The sequence below is a fragment of the Gopherus flavomarginatus genome, chromosome 16 (genome assembly GCF_025201925.1).
Source record: "Gopherus flavomarginatus isolate rGopFla2 chromosome 16, rGopFla2.mat.asm, whole genome shotgun sequence".
In the NCBI taxonomy this organism is placed as follows: domain Eukaryota; kingdom Metazoa; phylum Chordata; order Testudines; family Testudinidae; genus Gopherus; species Gopherus flavomarginatus.
In genome coordinates this window covers 8254388-8277665 of record NC_066632.1, presented here as the reverse complement: position 1 = coordinate 8277665, position 23278 = coordinate 8254388, and the positions used below count along the sequence as shown (strand labels likewise).

At 45.3% G+C, this 23278-nt stretch overlaps 1 protein-coding gene and 1 pseudogene across 3 annotated transcripts in view; one reads left to right on the top strand and one right to left on the bottom strand.

Moving 5' to 3' along the window:
- LOC127035557 (adhesion G protein-coupled receptor E3-like) overlaps positions 1-23278 on the top strand; it is a 161217-nt pseudogene that overhangs the window by 86252 nt on the left and 51687 nt on the right.
- Positions 20857-23278, bottom strand: part of LOC127035657 (adhesion G protein-coupled receptor E3-like) — a 28068-nt gene continuing 25646 nt past the window's right edge. For all 3 annotated transcript variants that reach the window (XM_050925803.1, XM_050925805.1, XM_050925804.1), the window contains one exon: positions 20857-22841. In XM_050925803.1, the coding sequence (XP_050781760.1) occupies positions 22807-22841 (35 nt within the window). In that variant the 3' untranslated portion in view covers positions 20857-22806. The remainder of the gene's footprint in view (positions 22842-23278) is intronic.

Genomic DNA, 23278 nt, shown 5'->3' with positions numbered 1-23278 from the left:
CAGGCTGCTGTAGGGACAAATAATCTTGGCTCTATCTCGCCAGCTCTGTTTGTTTAGTTCCAGGTGTGTTTCCTGTGTCTCTGAAAGCTCAGCTCTAAACCCAGCCACCTGTCACCTTTCCCCTTTGTTCTCCCACTCAGGGTGTTTGGTTTGCTGCCCTGCAAGGGGCCGGGAAATCTACTTCCTCTCAGATGTTGGTCACTAGGAGTGAATGTCCCAGACACTGGGGTTTCCGTTGTCTCTTCCAGAGCCTCCATTCACATGTGTAGATTTTCTTTACTTAGTTTGTTAATAACTCTGGTCTCCAACCAGACTGCGGAGTCAAATACCACATCACTTCCCTGTACGCTCAATGCACAGAAATGCAAAGGCCAAAGGGAAACTGAAGCATGCACAGGAATCATAAATCATTACCAGAATTCACACAATCACCACACAGGGCCCTTGTCATTTTGGATTCTGTCAGATATAAACTTCTTGCATCTGTTCCTCATGGGTCAGCAAGCCCAGTGCTAAGCAAGGAAGCAAACGCGTGCCCTAGAGAGGGGCAAGATGCACAATAAGTTTGCAGGAGAGCATGTGTCTTGCTAATCTCTTTAGCCAACAGTTGGTGCTGCAGCTGCTCTCTGTCCACCTGTGAAGCTCAACAGGTAACAGAATGTCCATCTACACCGCGCAGCAAACTGCAGGAAGGCTCAGAACCCAGCTCAACAGACTCGGGCTCATGCTACTGTGCTAAAAGTAGCTGCGTACACAGAGCGTCTAAGTTGTGGCTTGGACAGGAGGTCAGGCACTGAATGTTGGGAGGGGGATGGGCCTCAGCTGGTCCAAACAACAACTTAAAAGTGCTGTCTACACAGCTATTGTTATCATGGTAGCACAAACTCGAGTCTGTCAAGGTGGGCTTGGAGGTCCCTGCCACATGTTATAGTTACTAGTTTAGAGTTTGAATTAGTTCCATGGCTAGCTAGGTTGATTATGGGTAGGGATGAGATTGTGATATTGTTGGTTGCAATATTATGCTTTTGCAACAATTTTTGTTGTGACATTCTATTTGTAGTATTTTGGGTTGCCTTTTAGCTGGTATGAGCTTTTTTTGATTTTTTTGAAAGACAAAAAGAACATGTTTTTACCCCTTTTTGTATGGGGAGACTTTGGCAAACCAGTAAAGTGCCTGAAACCACTATGGCTTATTGTTAAAGACAGCCTAGTCAGCAAGCTGTTAAAAGCAAGTCTCAGCTTGACCAAGGCAGGAGGGGAGGGGAGTTTAGGGTGCTACGGAAAGGGTGGCTTGACCATGCATCCTTCCTAATAAGAATTGGGTTAAAATTTGCTGATACATGTTTTCAAAGAGTAGGATATGCCCCAGGAATGTTTATTGAGGTCTCAAGGCTGCAAGTTCTGGAAAAACCCACACCTGGTTGATCAATAATCAGAAGGAACTTCTTGCTTGAAACTGCTTACTTAACAAGGTTTCTTTAATTACTAATGTATAAATAAGGGGGAAAAGCTTGAGAGAGGTGGGACTTGTTTGGGGACTGACCTCTCCCTCTGGATGCGTCTTGTGTTCCCCAGCAGCAGATGGGCTTCCGCTGTATCACTCGAAAGCCACACCCAGCGTTAGTAATTATCAAGGGTTGGGGGCGTTTTACTAACTTGTTGCGGATGTGTGTAAGTGCTTGAGACTAAAGTTTAGCTTTAAGTGAAAGCACTCTTATAGATTCATAGATTCATAGATTCTAGGGTCAGAAGGGACCAATGTGATCATCTAGTCCAACCCCCTACACAAAGCAGGCCACAGAACCCTACTCATCCACTTCTATAACAAACCCCTAACCTATGCCTGAGTTATTGAAGTCTTCAAATTGTGGTTTGAAGACCTCAAGCTGCAGAGAATCCACCAGCAAGTGACCCATGCCCCACGCTGCAAGGGAAGCCGAAAAACCTCCAGGGCCTCTGCCAATCTGCCCAGGAGGAAAATTCCTTCTTGACCCCAAATATGGCGTTCAGCTAAACCTTGAGCATGTGGGCAAGACTCACCAGCCAGCACTCAGGAAAGAATTCTCTGCAGTATCTCAGATCCCATACCATCCAACATCCCATCACCAACCACTGGGCATACTTATCTGGCGATAATCAAAGATCAATTGCCAAAATTTGGCTCTCCCATCATACCATCCCTTCCATAAACTTATCAAGCTTAATCTTAAAGCCAGATATGTCTTTTGCCCCCACTACTCCCCTTGGAAGGCTGTTCCAGAACTTGACTCCTCTAATGGTTAGAAACCTTCATCTAATTTCAAGTCTAAACTTCCTAGTGTCCAGTTTATACCCATTCGTTCTTGTATCCATATTGGTACTAAGCTTAAATAATTCTTCTCCCCCCCTTATATTAATCCCTCTGATATATTTATAAAGAGCAAGCATATCCCCCCTCAGCCTTCTTTTGGCTAGGCTAAACAAGCCAAGCTCTTTGAGTCTCCTTTCATATGACAGGTTTTCCATTCCTCAGATCATCCTAGTAGCCCGTCTCTGAACCTGTTCCAGTTCGAATTCATCCTTCTTAAATATGGGAGACCAGAACTGCACACAGTATTCCAGGTGTGGTCTCACCAGTGCCTTATATAACGGTACTAACACCTCCTTATCTTTGCTGGAAATACCTCCCCTGATGCATCCTAAAACCACATTAGCTTTTTTAACGGCCATCTCACATTGGCGGCTCATAGTCATCCTGTGATCTACCAATACCCCAAGGTCCTTCTCCTCCTCTGTTGCTTCCAACTGATGCGTCTCTAATCTATATCTAAAGTTCTTATTATTAATCCCTAAGTGCATGACCTTGCACTTTTCACTATTAAATTACATCCTATTACTATTACTCCAGTTTACAAGGTTGTCCAGATCTTCCTGTATGATATCCCGGTCCTTCTCCGTATTAGCAATATCCCCCAGCTTTGTGTCATCTGCGAACTTTATTAGCACATTCCCGCTTTTTGTGCCAAGGTCAGTAATAAAAAGGTTAAATAAGATCGGTCCCAAAACTGATCCTTGAGGAACTCCACTAGTAACGTCCTTCCAGCCTGACAGTTCACCCTTCGGTACGATCCGTTGTAGTCTCCCCTTTAACCAGTTCCTTATCCACCTTTCAATTCTCATATTGATCCCCATCTTTTCCAATTTGACTAATAATTCCGCATGTGGAACCGTGTCAAATGCCTTACTGAAATTGAGGTAAATTAGGTCTACCACATTTCCTTTGTCTAAATAGTCGGTCACCTTCTCAAAGAAGGAGATCAGGCTGGTTTGGCACAATCTACCTTTAGTACAACCATGTTGTACTTTGTACCAATTACCATTGACCTCAATGTCCTTAACTACTTTCTCCTTCAAATTTCTTTCCAAGACCTTACATACTACAGATGTCAAACTAACAGGCCTATAGTTACTCGGATCACTCTTTCTCCCTTTCTTAAAGATAGGAACTACGTTAGCAATTCTCCAGTCGTACGGTACAACCCCTGAGTTTACTGATTCATTAAAAATTCTCGCTAACAGGCTTGCAATTTCATGCGCCAGTTCCTTTAATATTCTCGGATGAAGATTGTCCGGGCCTTCCGATTTTGTCCCATTAAGCTGTTCAAGTATGGCTTCTACCTCAGATGTGGTAATATCCACCTCCGTATCCTCATTCCCGTTTGTCATCCTTCCATTATCCCTAAGCTCCCCATTAGCCTTATTAAAGACTGAGGCAAAGTACTTATTTAGATATTGGGCCATGCCTAGGTTATCCTTAACCTCCTTTCCATCCTCAGTGTGTAGCGGTCCCACTTCTTCTTTCTTTGTTTTCTTCTTATTTATATGGCTATAGAACCTTTTACTATTGGTTTTAATTCACTTTGCAAGGTTCAACCTTGTGTTGTCCTGTTTGTGCCAGCCATCTATTGGTTGAACTGCCGTGTCTCCCCTGATTTATTTCCTGACACCTCCTCTCACAGAGTAACATTACCAAGAGCTTTGGGTTGAAAGAACCCCGGGTAACATTTTGAGGTGGTAGATTATTGCTTAAATATTTTTTTAATAAATATTTTTGCTGATTGCAGCAAAACAGAGGAATTACCCCAATACTTTTTCGTGGTTTTGTTCAATAGGCCAGGTTTTAATGGCTTTTACTTTTTAATGATTTAGTATGAATTATTTTACTGTTTAGTTATTAAATTTATGAGGTGGGGTACTTCAGTTGGTTTGGTTTTGTTTAACACAGCAGCAGACTGTGTGTAATTTTATTTATTTATGTATTTTTGCTGTGCTAAGCTTTAAGTTTATTTACAGGTAATAGCTGAGAAGCATTACTATCTGACTTTAAAGATTTTTTTAAAAAATCATACATACTATACATTGTTATGGGGTACTTATTAACATTAAATTTATCCTAATGTTTAATATTAAGAATAAATGTATTAAAAGTACTTTGTTATACACCTCTACCCCAATATAACGCTGTCCTTCGGAGCCAAAAAATCTTACCGCTTTATAGGTGAAACCGCGTTATATCGAACTTGCTTTGATCTACCAGAGTGCACAGCCCCGCGCCCCTGGAGTGCTGCTTTACCGCGTTATATCTGAATTCATGTTATATTGGGTCACGTTATGTCCGGGTAGAGGTGTACTATGCTTTTTATTTAGACTATTTTGTTTTAGAGGCCAGTGTACTTAATGGTTTTTTTTTGAAATTTTTGAATAGGCTTTTTAATTTAATTATATCTGGAGGGAGTGGTTAACTAAAAGGTAGGGGTGTTATACACATAAGCAGATTTTTTTGTTCTTGTTTTTAGATTTAAGCATTGCATACACGCACAAAGTATTTTAAATTATATTTAGGGTTGATTTGTTTGTTTTTATTTTTAGGTTTGATTTTTTAGGTTTTTTTGTTGGGTTATAATTTGGAGGTTTTGGGACGGGTTTTTGTTGCATTAACATGAATGCTGTTTGGCTTGCTTTTGGATTTAAAGCCATTAGCAGAGTTTAGAGACTTTGTTTTAAAAGGGACACAGTCAACTTCCACTAGAGTTTTGATTATTTTTTATTTTTAACTTTTTCTTTTATAATACACAGCAATTTGAAAAAGAAAACACAACCTTTGGAGCCTTAATAGTATTTTAATTAAGTAGTATGCTTTGTTTGCATTTTTTTTTTTTTTACTTTTTTTTGCAACACACCCTGTACATGTTCTGGGCAAAATGCACATTTTTTATAGTTTAACTTTTTTAACATTATATTAGCCATCTTAATTTTTACTTAAATGTAACTGTTTTTTTTGTTGTTGTTTGGGTTTTTTTGCGCTTAATGAGTTTTTATGAACTTTTATTAAAGTGAGAGTTTGATTACAAAGAGCCACCTTAAGACTCAATGTTTTTAATGTTGCTTTTTTTGTTTTGTGTACCTTACCCTGCTGTTGCTGCAGAAGGATATACTATTTTTTTAAAAAAATTTATAAAATTTTTATGCTGCAGCCACGACTTTGGTCTTTAAAAAGATATTGAACTTTATAAAGCATTGAGGTACTGTTCCTTAAGGGTTAAATGCTAAATACCAAAGCCAAACAACACTAGTTATTTGTGTTTGGCAAAAAGTATGGGTTACTTTTGCAGTTTTGAATGAAAAATTCAAATGGATTTTAGTGGTAGTATTTAAAAATAAAACAAAACCAATTTATTTTAAACTTACAAAACAAGAGTTTTACAAAGTAGGAGTATTGATTTATGTCTTTAAAGCCTTACATACAGTAACTTGTCCCTTAATGCTGTAGTTATGTTCCTGAAAAATGCTATTCTAAGCAAAACAATGTTAAGCAAATCCAATTTCCCCATCAGAATTAATGTAAATGAGGGGATGAGATTCCAGGAAAAAAAACTTCACCAGACAAGACTCTCTCTCTCTCTCTCCACACACACACATAAATATACACAGAGAGAGAGAGAGAATACGTTTTAAACAAACAATTTAATGATCATGAAGCTTGGTAGAGGTGAAGTCAGAGGATGGAAGAGGGTGGGATATTTCCCAGGGAATGCCTTACTGCTAAATGATGAACTTGCACTTGGCTGAGCCCTCAAGGGTTAACACATTGTTGTTAATGTAGCCTCACACTCTACAAGGCAGTATGAATGGAGGGAGGGGAGACAGCATGGCAGAAAGAGAGAGAGTAGGGTGACCAGACGGCAAGCATGAAAAATTGGGACAGGGGGTGGGGAGTAATAGGTGCCTGTATAAGAAAAAGCCCCCAAAATCGGGACTGTCCCTATAAAATTGGGACATCTGGTCACCCTAAGACAGACACACACCAGGTGTGTGAGAGAGACATGCATTTCCCCTTTAAGTACACTGACCCAACTCTAAGTACACTGCCTTTTTAAGTAGATCAGCAAGTTGAGACAGAAGCTGCTGCCAGCAAGCTCCCTCCATCCTGAGGCCTGTCATGTCCCCCTCGGCCCGCTCTGTGGAGATAAGGTACAGAAGCGGGGGAGGCAGGAGCAGGGGGTGGGGGACACATTGACATTAGCACCCCTTCCCCCCCACCACCTCTGCACAGCAAGCAGGAGACTTCCGGGAGCAGCACATGGCAGTGGGGGAAGAGACAGTTGAACTGCCTGGCAATTGATAGCCTCCTGGGAGGCTGCTGCACAGGGAACTTAGGGGAGCGGGGAGCTGATGTGGGGGCTACCGGTCCACCCTGGTTCCAAGCCCCCACCAGCTAGTTCCAACAGGCTGCTCTTTCTGCAAGCAGTGGAACATCAGGCAACTGCCAAACGACACTAGAAGGGAGCCTTGCGCAAATTTAAACAAGCATGTTCTCTAATTGGTCAGCAAGAAAAAACATTAACCAGGACAACTTTAAGTGAGGAGTTACTGTATTTACACAATATATTTTACACACACACACACTTAAATATTTTTATATTGCATATTTATATTGCTTTAATAATTTTTACGCAGCTGTACATGGATTACTTTGTTTTAATATATTTGGAGGCAGTTAAGTTTTAATAGAAATCCCTTTTTTTAGCAAATTTGACTGAATTGTTCATAGTCAAATTATTTAACTTAGATTTTTTTTGTGTGTGTGGATTATTTACAGACTTTTTTTGGAAAAGGGCCCATTTTTCCTTCAGAATGGCTGCAAAGAAACCAAGAAATTTTTTTATAACCCTTTTAAAATAATATTTTTTTACAACGTTTAACTGCTTAATTCCCTCCAGCTTTTGCAGAGTTAACTTTTTATTTTATTTTTTTTAATTACTTGCTTATTTTTTTAAATGACACTTTTATTAGCCCAGATAGTCCCATTTCAGGTATTGGCCCAGGGATCTGAACTCTCCATGCCTGTGCTTACTTACTGCTTTTTTTTACGTTTGCCACTATGCCCCTTAGGGCTCCCAACTTGTTTTGTTGCCTGTTTGCTTGTTTGGGCCTGATTTTGCCTTTTTTGCTGTTGCTTTACTGGCAGTATTTTAGAAAATAATTGTTGTTTTATTACTAATTTTGATAAGGAGGCACTGATGGGCTTTTTTAATTTTTGTATGTTAGCTGTAGTATGGACATTGGCTAATGCAGGGATTGGCAACCTTTGGCATATGGCACACCAGGGTCAGTCCTCTGGCGGGACAGGCCGGTTTATTTACTGACCGTGTCCGCAGGTTCAGCCAATCACAGCTCCCACTGGCCTCGGTTCGCCACTCCAGGCCACTGGGGGCTGCGAGAAGCGGTGACCAGCACATCCCTCAGCCCGCGCCGCTTCCCACAGCCCCCATTGCCCTGAAGCGGCAAACCATGGCCAGTGGGAGCTGCGATCAGCCGAACCTGCAGACACGGCAGGTAAACAAACTAGCCCAGCCCACCAGAGGGCTTACCCTGCAGAGTGGCATGCCAAAGGTTGTCGATCCCTAGGCTAATGCTTGTTTAGTTCATGGACTGTGCCCAAACTTTTGCAAAATAAATTTAGAGTAGTTTTTTGTACGAATGGTAATTTTAGGGGGTGTTTTAGCATTGTTTTTAGGGGAGTCTTCGCTCTAACTTTTTTTTATGATTTTTTTTTACCCTTATAATTTTTTTGTGCCCATGCTTGTGCTGGGACATACACGACACAAAAAGTCTATACTCACTCAAAACCCTGACTGACAGAGCAGGAGGGGGGAATGCTAAGCCCCCTACCTTTTGGACTTGATCCTGCTACGACTGAGGGTATATTTGCCTATGCATTTTTTCCCTGACAGATGGGTAGGGGCAGCGAGGACTCTAATTCTCCCCCTATTGCCCGGTATCTCTACGACTAGAGGTGTGCACACCTGAATGATTGGTCACTTTATACGTATGGTATACCTTTTAGCAGTATTTTTAACAATTACAGTGAATGTCTTCTTTTCACAATTCTCCACCAAAAATGTTATGCTTATAAGAAGCACACGGGATCTTTTTCAGGGGAAAAGGCAATATGCCGCATTAATTGGAAATACATCAATTAGCATATGCATTTAATTACACACACACGCGCGCGCATGCACTCCTGCCAGTCGATGTTTTACAAGTTTAGAGTCCGGATCAATCTAGTGCCCAGCTAGGTTGATCACAGGTAGAGAGGAGCCAAGTTCTGTTGGTCACGACACATTGCTCTGGGGAAGTCTTGGCAGGATGAATCCAATGTTTCATGGCAAGGCACCCTGTTTATATAGTGATATTTCTTTCACTGGGACCAATGAATTTTGCACCCTTATGCTATAATTCATTGTTCTTTGACAAGTGCTTGTTTTTCAAAATTGGTTTGGGTTTTGTTTTATGTTTGTTTGTTTTTTGTATTTTTTTTAAATTAATTTTAGGGAGTTATTTTATGCTGGTTTTGATCACAGCTACTTTGTCTTTATTGCTAGGTGCATGTCTTATTTTTAGAGTCATTAATTCCCCCTCCTCTGACATTTAATAGGGGCTTGTTGCAATCTCCTGGCTCCCTTACATTTGTCCTTGGTTCTTTCCTAGAACAATTGGTCCGCTGATGGCCTTTACACTTATTTTTTAACACACATTCCTTATTTACACACAAAACAGGATTGGTTTACATAGAGCATTGGAACAGAACATCAAATTGCAGTGCAGGAGAAAACAATTATTGCATCCTTTACTTATTTTAAAATGCTAAATCTACAACAACGTGGTGACCCTAAAGGTCTGTCACTGCCTTGAAATCAGCTTCAGACACAGATTTTGGCTGATGCATCTTTACCAATGGCCCATTAGGCCATTCCTTTCTGATTTCAGAAATCCTTTTGATTTCCTGGCTGGCAGGATATGGTCAAATCACACACCAGTACATTTAATGCCTGCTACATTATTATTCTCTATTTTTTATTTTAAATTATACAAAATACAAACATAAATTTTTACTACTACAGCTGTGTAGATGTCCCCTGATAGGCCCAGGGCTGCCTGGGGGTGAGGGGGCAAGTGGGGCAATTTGCCCTAGGCCCTGGGCCCCACAAGAATATACTATTCTATAGTATTGCAACTTTTTTTTAATGGAAAGAGCCCCCGAAATTGCTTTGCCCCAGGCCCCCTGAATCCTCTGGGCGGCCCTGGATAGGCCAGGGAATTTCCAAAGTACCTGAGGACAGAACCCTTCTAACTTCCCCTCCCTGGCATCTGCAGTAAGTTGCCAGTTGGCTACTCCCAGCTATTCAGAGGATAGTGCCTTGCCTGCCACACTCTCCCATACATCATGGCTCTGTCATCACTCACTCGGTTCTACTTACTTGGAGGAAATGCTAAGCCTCGGCGTCCCATGGCTGCTCAGAAGACAAGCTCTGGGATTCTCACCCTGGCAGCTTAAGGAAGATTAAAAGCAAAACCAACAGACATCCAGCCACAGCATCTTCCCCTTTAGTCTCTTTATCTCCGGTCTCTGGAAACAGAGTCTTTGGGCCAAGCTCACCTCACTGGAGTTAGTAACTGATCCCACTAAGGGGATGGGCCCTTTATTATTTATTATCTTCCCTCTCCCCTGCAGTGTGCTGGGTGCCCTCACAGGACAACAGGGAATCAGACGGGCCCTACCCTGCAGTTTACACTCTCATGGGAGATCACTCACCCGACAAGACCGGACATAGGTAGAAATGGCCGTGCCCATTCTCTCCCAGGGGAATAACTTTCACAAATGGTCTTTGGTTCTATTCACCCCAATGTGGCCACTAGGGTGATCGTGGGCTCATCTCAAAAGCTTTTCCCTATACTTAGTGGGAACTACAAACTGTCTCTGAGGATGCCAGTCCTCCTTGTGCCCGCCAGAATGGGTTTCCTTGTAGAAGAGTCCTCCTTCAACAACAAACCTGGTCCTATAAAGAGCTGAGAAGCAGTGGGTTGCTCCGTGGCATCGTCCAAGCTCTCCTGAGTCTTTCATCTACTTCCTGCTCTGCCTGGAACTGCTCCCTTGATGCTGGAGACATTAGTTCCTCGCTGGGTTGTGGACTTGGTCTTCGTCCCACTGGAAGCGATGCAGGTGATGGGGGTGTCTCCATTGAGTGTGAACCACTCTCTGCTGGTGCACCAGGTTGTATTCCAGGCTCCAGTTGAGCTTCTTGCGTCAGTTTAGCTGATGCTACAGGTGCAGGCTCTGTGGAGCCCTTTGGTGCTTGTTCCCCTGACTCCGATGGGTTTTCTTGCACGGGCTCTGGTGCTGACTGCTCATCCAGTTTTGATCCTTGGTCTGGTTCTAGCTGGGTCCCAGGAACTGAATCTGAAACTGCTGCTATAGACTCTAGTTTTGAGTCTGGTTCCACTACCTCTGGCTGGGTCCCCAGGTCCGTGGTATCAGGGGGCACAGACTACGTCCTTATAGGAGGCTCAGGAATGGAGTTAGGCTTGGAGGCCTGTTCAGACTGGCTGTGGGTGACCGTTCCCACTCTTTTTGTTAGCCTCACATGGTTGGCTTAGTCTTCTCTCAGCAGCATGGGAATGGGATAATTGTCATAGACTGTAAAAGTCCATATTCCTGACCAGCCCTCGTACTGGTGTAAACGTTCCTCACTCTCCCGCTCGGAGGAAGGCCACTCAGGTTGGCCCAGTCTGGTCAGCACCAGAGTTTGCAGGATAGCCGGAGCCCACAATAGGGCTGGGCGACCAACCATCACTACCAGGCTTTAGCCTAGGCTGGGGTATCTCAAGTAGTCAGCCCGTCAACACAGTCTATCGGGGTGGCTCTGGCCTGGGTGGGGCCCAAGCCAACAACAACCACACACTCTTTAAGGGCTGGCTCTGGCCTGGGTGGAGCCCGGGCAACCCATGAGCAAACAGTCTTCATGGGGCTGGCTCTAGCCGGAGTAGGGCTCAGGCAGCCAGCAAACAAACAGTCTCTCCAGGTGAGTGATAAGGGAGCTCCTGTCCTGGGCTAGAGCCTTCTTGCACCATGCAAGATTATTTAGACAAAGGAAATGCAGTAGATCTAATTTACCTTGATTTCAGTAAGGCATTTGACACGGTTCCACATGGGGAATTATTAGTTTAATTGGAAAAGATGGGGATGAATATGAAAATTGAAAGGTGGATAAGGAACTGGTTAAAGGGGAGACTACAACGGGTCGTACTAAAGGGTGAACTGTCAGGCTGGAAGGAGGTTACTAGTGGAGTTCCTCAAGGATCAGTTTTGGGACCGATCTTATTTAACCTTTTTATTACTGACCTTGGCACAAAAAGCGGGAATGTGCTAATAAAGTTTGCTGATGACACAAAGCTGGGGGATATTGCTAACACAGAGAAGGAACGGGATATCATACAGGAAGATCTGGATGACCTTGTAAACTGGAGTAATAGTAATAGGATGAAATTTAATAGTGAAAAGTGCAAGGTCATGCATTTAGGGATTAATAATAAGAATTTTAGTTATACATTGGGGACACATCAGTTGGAAGCAACAGAGGAGGAGAAGGACCTTGGAGTAGTGGGGGCCTCTCAGGCCTGTAATTTGTGGACCTTCCCCACCAAAGGTTGTACTTGCTCTTGCCCAAAGGTGTATCCCAAGTAGGTGGTCTCTTGCCAGTCAATTTTACATTTCTTGGGGTTGGCCATCAGCCCAGCATCCCGCAGGACCCGTAGGACGGCAGCAACTTGGTTGACGTGGTCCTCCCATCGGCAGCTGTAAATCACTACATCATCAAGGTGTGCCACCGAATAGGCTTGGTGTGGCTGCAGGACTCGATCCATCAGCCTCTGGAAGGTAACTGGTGCCCCATGAAGGCCGAAAGGCATTTGGGTGAATTGATACAACCAGGTGGGGGTAGCAAAGGTGGTCTTCTCCCGAGGGCTCAGACCTAGGGAGGTTTGCCAGTACCCCTTGGTAAAGTTGAGGGTACTGATGTACTGAGCGTCTCCCAGGTGGTCGAGTAGCTCATCAATCTGCAGCATGCAGTAGGCATCAAATTTTGAAATGTTATTGACTCTCCTAAAGTTGATGCAGAAGTAGATCGTACCGTCTGGTTTTGGGACCAAGACGATGGAGCTGCACCAGTCACTTTGTGACTTCTGTTACCTCCAACTCTAGCATGGTCTGCACCTCCTTTTTGACTCTTTCCCGCATGCTGCATGGCAATGGCCTAGTGGTCTCTTGTATGACCTCCTCTGGGTCAGTTAGTATCTTATGCTGCACCAGGATGGTTTGTCTGGGTCTCGCTGTAAATGTCTTAGGGAAGGACTTTACCAGCCCCTTTGCCTGCTTCAGTTGTTCCTTGGTCAAGATATCTCCCAATTGCGGCTCTTCGGGGTCGGTGGGGACTGGTAGTTCAGGTCCAAATTCAGGCTCAGGGGAATATGGTATGATCAAAAGCCCTTCCCCCTCACGCCAGGCCTTCAACAGGTTGACATGATAGATTTGCTTTTTCTTCTTTCAGTCAAGTTGGGACACTTCATAGGTGACAAAGCCCTGGCTGGGATGATTTAGTTGGGAATTGGTCCTGCTTTGAGCACGGGGTTGGACTAGATGACCTCCTGAGGTCCTTTCCAACCCTGATATTCTATGATTCTATGACCAGCCTGACCTGATTAATAACCTGATAAGGCCCCTGCCACCGGGTGAGCAACTTTGACTCCTCTGATGGGAGGAGAAGCAATATCCTCTCACTTGGTGCAAAGATCCTTCCACGGGATCCCTTATTGTAGGTTTGCTCTTGGGCTTTCTGTGCTTTCTGTAAATTTTCTCTTGTCAAGTCCCCCACCCAGGTCAGTCATTCCTGAAGATGCAGGACATACTGGAGGAGGTTGTGCGATGGGAAAGGGGTCTGTTGCTAGTTCTCCCGCATGAGGTCGAGTAGCCCCTTCAGCTGTCAACCATACAGCACCTTGAAGGGGGAGAACTTAGTTGAAGATTGAGGGACTTCCCGGAGGGCCAGTAACAGTGGGGAAAATCAGCTGGTCCCATAGGCACATCTTTTTTGGGGGGAAACCTCCATAACATGTCCTTCAATGTATGATTAAAGTGCTCCACTAGCCCATCCATCTAGGGATGGTAGACTGTGATTTATAGTTTCTTTATCCCCAAGAAGTTGCAGACTTGGCGTAGGAACTACAATGTAAAATTGGTACCTTGATCGGTCAGGAGTTCTAATGTGAGGCCAACCCAGGTGAAGATTTTCATGATCTCGTCGGCGATCGTCCGGGCCATGATACTTTGCAGGGGGATGGCTTTGGGGAACCGGGTCGCATAGTCCAGGACCACAAGGATGTACTGGAACCCTGCAACACTTTTAGGCAGGGGCCCCGTGAGATCCATTGCGATCCTCTCAAATGGGCAATGGGAAAGGGCAGGGCTGCCCTTAGCCATAGGCAGAACAGGCAGCCGCCTAGGGCACCTCTAGGTCTGGGGGCACTGCTCTGCCGGGAGCCCGGACAGATGGAAAGCAGTGGAGCATGTAAGAGCAGGGCTGCTGGGTCTTAGAGAGAGCCGAATGCAGCACAGTCTGAGGGAGGGGGTTGGCTGCTGGGGTCTCTGGGAATGGAGGGGGGAAGGAACTCACCTGTGAGTGTGACTCTTTCCCCCAGCGTGAGGTGAGGCAGCCTCAGCGGCTCTGGCAATATCCTTTGTTGAACCCTATAACATCCATTCTTCTCCCCCCTGCCCCACGGAGCACCCTACCTTTCTCCCTCCCCCCACGGAGAACCCCCTCTCCCCCTTCCCTGGCTGCCTACTGAGGAATGAAAGTGAAAGTAACTCACTTCCTTGGCAAGCAGCCAGGATTGGAATGGTCGCACAGGACTGGGCTGGCGATGGCCAGATAGCATGTGCAAAAAGTCAGGACGGGGGGTTGGGGTAGGGTGAGCAGATGTCCCACTTTTATGACAGTCCCAATTTTGGGGTCTTTTTCTTATATAGGCTCCTGGTGCCTATATAAGACAAAGCCCTAAATATGGGGACAGGCACTATAAAATCAAGACATCTGGATCTAGTCACCCTAGCTGGGGAACATGTCTGGGCAGAGCCGCACAGGGCAGGATGAGCTGCTGTTGCTCCATGGGTGCCCCGTCCCTGAGATCAGATGCTGTGCTAACTTCACCATGGTCTGTTGGGCTGGCAGTGGTGCCCAGTGGTGTGTGATCGGACCTGAGGGTTTGCTACTGCTGTTGCCACTCTGCACCCCAAGAGGTGGATTTTGGGGTCCTACAGTTTTCCACCTATCTCCTCCTCTACCACAGCTGTTGGATCAGCAGGCTGGGGGGTGAGCCAGGCATGAAAGCAGTACTGTGTTGCCATTTAGATTGTCATTTAACAAATTTGTTTGCCAAAAATGCTTGCTAACAATCCTGAATTCAATTTCATTTTAAAAAAAATCAATATCTTAGCCAAAAACAGAAAATTAAGTCATTGGCAATTATTTATGTCAAGTTTGGTATGGGGAAGGGAGTGGGCCAGTTTTCATCAGAGAAACAAAAAATGTTGACTAACTTTCCTACAGCCCTGTTACTGCTAAATCAGGGATCGGCAACCTTTCAGAAGTGGTGTGCCACGTCTTCATTTATTCACTCTGATGTAAGGTTCACGTGCCAGTAATACATTGCAACATTTTTAGAAGGTCTGTTTCTATGTCTATAATGTATAACTAAACTATTGTTGTATGTAAAGTAAATAAGGTTTTAAAAATGTTTAAGAAGCTTCATTTAAAATTAAATTAAAATACAGAGCCTTCCGGACTGGTGGCCAGGACCTGGGCAGTGTGAGTGCCACTGAAAATCAGCTAGCATGCCGCCTTCGGCATGCGTGCCATAGGTTGCCTACCCCTGTGCTAAATAGAGCCCTCCAACAACTGTAATATGCTCATCTCCTTACTAGCGTATAGAGTAGAGGTTCCCAAACTTTAACAGCCTGCGAACCCCTTTCACTAAATTGTGAAATGTCATGAACTCCCTCCTAAAAATGAATATTTTCAGGGATTTAAGTTTAAATTTCCTCAGTGTGATGGATGCCCCAACTGCCCGCCCCGCTCTTCCTGGGGCTCAGGCTGGGGTTCTGGCTGCTGGCTCCCCCACTGATGGGGGCAGGGCTCAGACTGCCAGCCCCAACTGCCCAGCCCCACTCTTCCTGTTACTTGGGCTGCCAGCCCCGCACAGAGCACTGGGGTTCAGGCTGCTGGCTCCCTTGCTGACCGCTGGGACTCGGGCTGCCGGCACCACTCTCCCTGGGGCTTGGGCTACCAGCCCCACGCAGAGCACTGGGGTTTGGGATGCTGGCTCCCTCGCTGACTGCTGGAACTCGGGCTGCCAGCTCAAACTGCCCAGCCTCACTCTCCCTGGGGCTCGGGGTGTCTGCCCTGCAACCGGGTCCCACCTGCTGTCTCCAGTGCCCGGGGTCCTCTGGCCACCATTAGTGAAATTTTTCTGGTGAACCCCCAGTAACGTTCTGCAAACCCGCAGGGGTTCACAAACCTCATTTTGGGAATGACTGATATAGAGCACGGGTCGGCAACCTATGGCACACATGCCAAAGGTGGCATGCCAGCTGATTTTTGATGCTCTGGGGTTCTGGCTGCTGCCCCATTGCCAGTCGGGGTCCTGGCCACCGGCCCCACTCAGCACCCGCGGCTGGCCTGGGGACCCCCAAGGAACCCCAGGCTGGCAGCGGGCTAAGCAGGCCGGCGGCTGAGACCCCGGCTGAGCCACTCAACCCACTGTCGGCCTGGGGTTCCATTCACTCAGCTGGCAGCAGGCTGAGCGGGACTAAATTCAACGAAATAGGAAAACAAGAGCAACTAATGACAAAGTGCAAGAACCTAGAGAACCTTCTGAAGCATGGCAATTGTTTTGATTTAAATGGACTTGAACTGTACGAAGAATTGAGTACACTGTCATCAGTGTTGCCACATGCAAAATCAGTGATGGACATGGTACAGTTTACTCATAACAGCAAACTTGTTGATATATATATATATATCCTAATGTGTACATTGCCACTCGTATTCTACTGACAATTTCTGTAACAATAGCACCAGGAGAATGGAGTTTCTCAAAACTAAAACTCATTAAAAACTATCTCCGCTCTACACAGAGTCAGGAACGCTTGACTGGTCTTGCTAGTCTTGCAATCGAACAAGACATCTTTGTCATATGATGACATTACAGATTTTGCAGCCAAAAAAGCCAGGAAGATTGCTTTTAAATAAAACCAAATCCTTGTTTCAATACCTCTTCATAGAAATTTCCAATAAAATGCTGACAAATTTAAAAAATTATATTTTTGCATCATTCTATCAAATCAGAATTTTTTCTATAGTGCTGTTTCTTTAGTGCTAGTCCATCAGCATTACAGTGGCTTAACATGCATGTGGCAAGTTTTCCAATACTGTAAGCTTATGTTTGTGTTGCTCAGAGCAAGTCAGGCACAGGGGCACCAGTTTAATAATCTTGCCTAGGGCACCATAAATCCTAAGGACGGCCCTGGGAAAGGGGACAAGAGGCGCTTTTGGTATTCCCTTTGGGGCAGCTCGTTGGGAGTCTGGGCAAGAATCGCAAAAGTCTCAGACTTCCTTGTGTACTCCTGGTCAATAGGATTGGGCCATGATCTGGGCCAGAGTTTTCTCATGGCCCAGGTGACCCGCTGCAGGGACTTCATGAGCCAGCTGTAGGACCGCCTATTGGTGGCAGGGAGAAACCACCAATTGCGTCCAAGTTTCATTGGTCTGGCTCTCACGGGTAATCCGGTATAGGCGATTCCCCCACCAACTCAAAACAGGGGTATGTGGTGGCCTGATGGGGCAGATTCAGGACCCCATTAACCCTCACTAGTTGTTCGTATGCCCACCTACAGGAGGGGTCTTCCCATTGTTCATGACTGAAGTTCGTGCCCAATGTTGGGGCCTCTTTCGGTCCAGGTTCCCCTCCTTCCAGGATGTCAGGGTTTGAGGGGCCAGCAAACGGTCCTCCCTGTCAGGGTCCTCCAGCGCTTGGTCAGCTTCTTGTAAAGGTTCAGCTTCAAGGGTGGCCTCCACAGGTGAGGCCCTATCAGCCATTGTTCGCAGGAGCCCCACAAAGCTCTTCCAGTCTTGGCCGAGGATGACTGGGTCAGGGGTGGCTCTATGTTTTTTGCCGCCCCAAGCACAGCAGTCAGGCGGCCTTCGGCAGCACACCTGCGGGTGGTCCACTGGTCCCACAGATTCGGTGGTGTTTCTGCGGGTGATCTGCCAGTCCCATGCCTTCGGTGTACCTGCCGCTGAATTACCGCCGAAGCCACGGGACCGGTGGACCTCCCACAGGCGTGCCGCCGAAGGCTGCCTGACTGCCGCCCTCACAGTGACCAGCAGGCCACCCCCTGTGGCTTGCTGCCCCAGGCACGCGCTTGCTGTGCTGCTGCCTAGAGCCGCCACTGGACTGGGTATGCCAGCTTTGGGTCTAGCCCAACCATCAGGGTCCAAGTCTCCCCTTTTACAGATTGGGGGCTATCCAGTTTATTGCACCAAGTGCAGCATGTATGATTACCTGCCCTGTGGGTGGGTGGCGTGTTTTTGCATTCATTGCAAGGAGCTCAGAGACCAAGTACAGGCTTTGGAGGACAGGGTGGTGGAACTGAAGGCACTAAGGGAAGCAGAGAGCTATGCTGATATGGCTTTCCAGGACTCTGTACATTTGGCCCACTTCCGGTCAGACAGCCCCTGCACTGTTGAGGAGGATGAAAGGCTCAGGGAAGAAAAGCAGCCAACGGGAGCAGAGGGAAACCTTCCCATAGTTGGACCCTCCTTCCAGATGATGTTGGGGTATCCTCTCACACTGAGGTTACCTCTCCAGGGGAGGGAACTCCAGTCATTAGGAAAAGGCAGGTGTTAGTAATGGGAGATTCAATCATTGGAAACATAGATAGCTGGGTTTGTGATGACCGGGAGAACTGTATGGTGACATGCCTGCCTGGTGCAAAGGTTGCAGATCTCTCGAGGCATCTAGACAGACTTATGTGTAGTGTTGGGGAGAAGCTTGTGTCATGATACATGTAGATACCAATGACATAGGGAAGGGTCGGAGAGACGTCCTGGAGGGCAAATTTAGGCTGCTAGGAAAGAAACTGAAATCCAGGACCTCTATGGTAGCATTCTTAGAAATGCTCCCAGTTCTATGCACAGGGCCAGGTAGGCAGGCAGAGCTTCAGAGTCTCAATGCATGGCTGAGACGATGATGTGGGGGCGGGGGGGTTAATTTATTAGGAACCGGGGAAACTTTTGGGATAGAGGGAGCCTATACAGGAAGGATGGGCTCCACCTAAACCAAAGTGGATCCAGAATGCTGGCGCTTAACATTAAAAAGGTTGCAGAGCAGTTTTTAAAACTAGATGCGGGAAAGCCAATTGCTGCAGCGGAGCACGTGGATCGGACAGAGACTTCTCTTAGAGGACAGTCTATTGATAGAGATTCTCTAGGTTCTAGTGAGGAGGAGCAGATGGAAGAGGATAAAGTAAGGGCCAGATCAGATGAGAAACATTCACATAAGAAAGAATCTGACACATCAGAAAAGGGCAGACAGCTAAACTGGGACAAGTTCTTAAAGTGCTTATAGACAAATGCTAGAAGTCTAAATAATAAGATGGGTGAACTAGAGTGCCTTGTGATAAGGGAGGATATTGATATAATAGGCATCACAGAAACCTGGTGGACTGAGAGCAATCAATGGGACACAATCATTCCGGGGTACAAAATATATCAGAAGGACAGAACAGGTCGTGCGGGCGGTGGGGGGGAGAGTGTCACTATATGTGAAAGAAAATGTAGAATCAAATGAAGTAAAAATCTTAAATGAATCCACACGTTCCATAGAATCTCTATGGATAGAAATTTCATGCTCTAATAAGAATATAACAGTAGGGATCTATTATCGACCACTTGATCAGGACAACAATAGTGACAATGAAATCCTAAAAGAGATTAGAGAAGCTATCAAAATTAAGAACTCAATAATAGTGGGGGATTTCAATTATCTCCATATTGACTGGGTTCATGTCACCTCAGGACAAAATGCAGAGACAAAATTTCTCTATGCTTTAAACGACTGCATCTTGGAGCAGTGGTACGGGAACCCACAAGGGGAGAGGCAATTCTCGATTTAGTCCTGAGAAAATCACACGATCTGGTCCAAAAGGTAACTATAATAGGATCTCTTGGAAATAGTGACCCTAATATAATGACATTTAACATTCCTGTGGTGGGAAGGACACCTCAACAGCCCAAAACTGTGGCATTTAGTTTCAGAAAGGGGAACTATGCAAAAATGAGGAGGTTAGTTAAATAGAGTGACTAGAGTGAAATCCCTGCAAGCTGCATGGACACTTTTCAAAGACCCCATACTAGAGGCTCAACTTAAATGTATACCCCAATTAAGAATCACAGTAAAAGAACTAAAAAAGAGCCACTGTGGCTTAACAACCATGTAAAAGAAGCAGTGAGAGATAAAAAGGCGTCTTTTAAAAAGTGGAAGTCAAATCCTAGTGAGGTCAATAGAAAGGAGCATAAACGCTGCCAAATTAAGTGTAAAAATTGAATAAGAAAAGCCCAAATGGAGTTTGAAGAACAGCTAGCCAAAAATTCAAAAGATAATAACAAAATGTCTTTTAAATACATCAAAAGCAGGAAGCCTGCTAAACAACCAGTGTGGCCCCTGGATGATTGAGATACAAAAGGAGCACTTGAAGACGATAAAGTCATGACTTAATGAGGAGAGGCTGAGGGAACTGGGATTGTTTAGTCTGCAGAAGAGAAGACTGAGGGGGGATATGATAGCTGCTTTCAACAACCTGAAGAGGCTGTATCTAGACAGTTCTCAGTGGTTCCAGATGAAGGAACAAGGAGTAATGGTCTCAAGTTGCAGTGGGGGAGGTTTAGGTTGGATATTAGGAAAACATTTTTTCACTAGGAGGGTGGTGAAGCACTGGAATGGGTTACCTAGGGAGGTGGTGGAATCTCTTTCCTTAGACGTTTTTATCATCAGGCTTGACAAAGCCCTGGCTGGGATGATTTAGTTGGGGTTTTGTCTTGCTTTGAGCAGAGGGTTGGACTAGATACCTCCTGAGGTCCCTTCCAACCCTGATAGTCTATGATTCTAAGAGGGATTTTATAGCACCTGGCTGGCTGGGTGCCCATAAAAGGGAGCTCCCTCCCCCTTTCATTTATGACAAGGAGTGATAATACTTTTGCTCTCCTACCTTCTGTCCATCTCGTCTACTTAGCTTGTAAGCTCTTTGGGAGAGGGATTGCCTCTTACTGTGTGTATGTACAGCACCAAGCATAGTGGGACTGTACGTAGCAAGATAATATAAATAAATACCGGTGAACAGAAGTGGACTGATAGTCATTGCTCTCAGTTTGGAGAAGTTTATTACGGAAACATAACATCAGCGAATTTCATAGTCTTGTGTGGACAGCACGGTTTGAAAACAAAAAAGGTGGAAGAGCATTTAGTGATTCAGTGACAGCACTGGAGCTGAAAATCGATTACAGGCCATGTCCTCAGCTGATGTAAACTAGTGAATTTTCAAGGATCCTTCTGGGCCTTTGGAAGCAGACTGTGTTATACCAATAAAGACCAACAAGATCTTGTAAGAGGGATAAGGCAAAAGCGCCGCATTTGTTGGTAATACAAAACAGTAGTTCATTTATGAAAGGAAGCAAAATACAATCATTTATAAAGACAACTCTCTATCCATACATCCATACATGCACACACGGTCTGCAAACTGAAGTTGTTATACTTACCAGCCTAGAGGTTGCTCGTGCCAAGTTACTGGCCAGGTAGCCTGGACACGAGGGTGGAGCCGAGTTGTTGTCAGATGCACATCCAACGCTCCTGGAGGGTGGTTGCAGAACCAGACTCAAAGTCCCTGAGTTTTTGGTTCTGTTCTTATAGGATTTTGTCCTTATACAAGTCTATGGGAATCGCTTCATCATGCTGATGTTTGTGTGAAGTGATAATCAATCAGCAGATGGCACATCCCTGATGGTTGAGTGTTATCTTGTTCTTTGAGTCTTCATTCGGGGGGGAGGGCACTTGGGTGGATTCCGGCTTGCCCTGCGGGGTCATCTAGTTATCTCCGCACTATGCATTCTTAGGCCATGTGATATTACAGTTATAACTCTTAGGCTGCCACCTTTGATTTGCTAATTATTTGCATCACACGCATTTATTCACATTCATTCTTTATCTTTCAGTCACATCTTGCACTTTTGTTTTACTACCTCCTCTTCCTTGACATCCTTATTTTACAATTTTATTTCTCAGAGATGACAGAGTCTCATCAATCTATGTAACTTCTCTGATACAGAAGTAGAAAACAAGCAGGGCACTAAATGAAGGAGGGTAAGGGGGTTTCTGCAAGACCAGTTCCAGAGCACAGTTATTTTAACAACAGCTCTTATCACCTCCTCCAACAGACTCTTTGTCTGTGGATGTGCAAGTACAATTAGCAAGTTGTCCCTGTAAGGTTTCACATAGAGATACAGGAAGGATAGTTTTAATTAGCTCGGTCTTGGTACTCTAGATCTTATATACCTTTCTGCTGGCTTGGTTTGGTTTGGGGCCTAAAAGGGGATATAGATACCTATGAAATCACAAAATCATATAAAAAATTATTAATACTCAATAAAAATAGCCATGAAGCAGTGTCCTTCAGCCATGCCCTCAGCAGCACCTCTACCCCACCACTCACAACCCCCATGCCAGGGTGGGAGCAGGGCTAATGTAGAGATTTTATGCCAGTTCTACAGCAGCCAGAAAGGACTCCTGCACTGGAGGGCTAATCACAGGGCCATTTCTGCCCACTTTAAAGACCCTTTACACTGCCAGATTTGCATAAAGAGGCTTTAGAATTGGGCCCTAGGTTTCCAGGATACACAGATAGCAAACCCTCAAACCAAAGAAGCAACCAAGGTCCAAAAGCAGGTTATTTTATTCTTTACACATTACAGTGAAACAGCAGAGCTAGCTCACACACATAGCACACGACGGCTTTGCAAATCGACCCATCCCCGCCCCTCCCCAGCGCATGGTGTGCTTTCCCTAAGAAATAACTGCTCTCTGACCTGGGATCTGGCTCTTTAAATCTGGGAGAGACACCCAGCTACAACCCTAGGATGGCCTTTGAATTCAGTAGGAGCTGTGGATTTGGATCAGAGAGAGGATTTGGTCCAATCTTGCTTCCCCTTCCAGGTTTTGTATGTAGTTATGATGAAGAATGGCAGCTGAAGCACCTGCGTCACTGGCACAGCAAAGCCGGCTGTATGATAAACATCGTTGGCTGGAGAGGTGACTGTTTCACAGAGATGAAGTGGAGGGCTCTCCGCAATTCACTGGAAGCAAAACAAATATACATTGAGTGCCAATCCCATGGGAAAACTCCAGTCAACGTCAATGGGATCAGGACTGCGTCCTCATTCAGGAATAGTGCAGAGTCTGCAAAATGCAGCCAGCCTTCACTGAAGTGACATCACATGCAGGAAAACAACAGGTGTAGACAAAGCCCGCACAGGTAAACCATAAAGTAGTAGTCAATATAGGCTGCTCTAAATAAAACAGAAATGTCCACTTCCAGACAGGCTGTGGCCTCTCATGCTGGTACTGGAGCAGGGAGGTTTTTCAAGACATAAGGCTCCACTTTTTCCTCCAGACAAAGCTTCTGGATCCTTTCCCAATAGAGGTAATGGAACCAGAGGAAATTCCATGCAGTGTTAACTCTTCGTTGGGGATGGCCCATCTGGGCACTGACAAGATTTCCACCCCAGTTTTG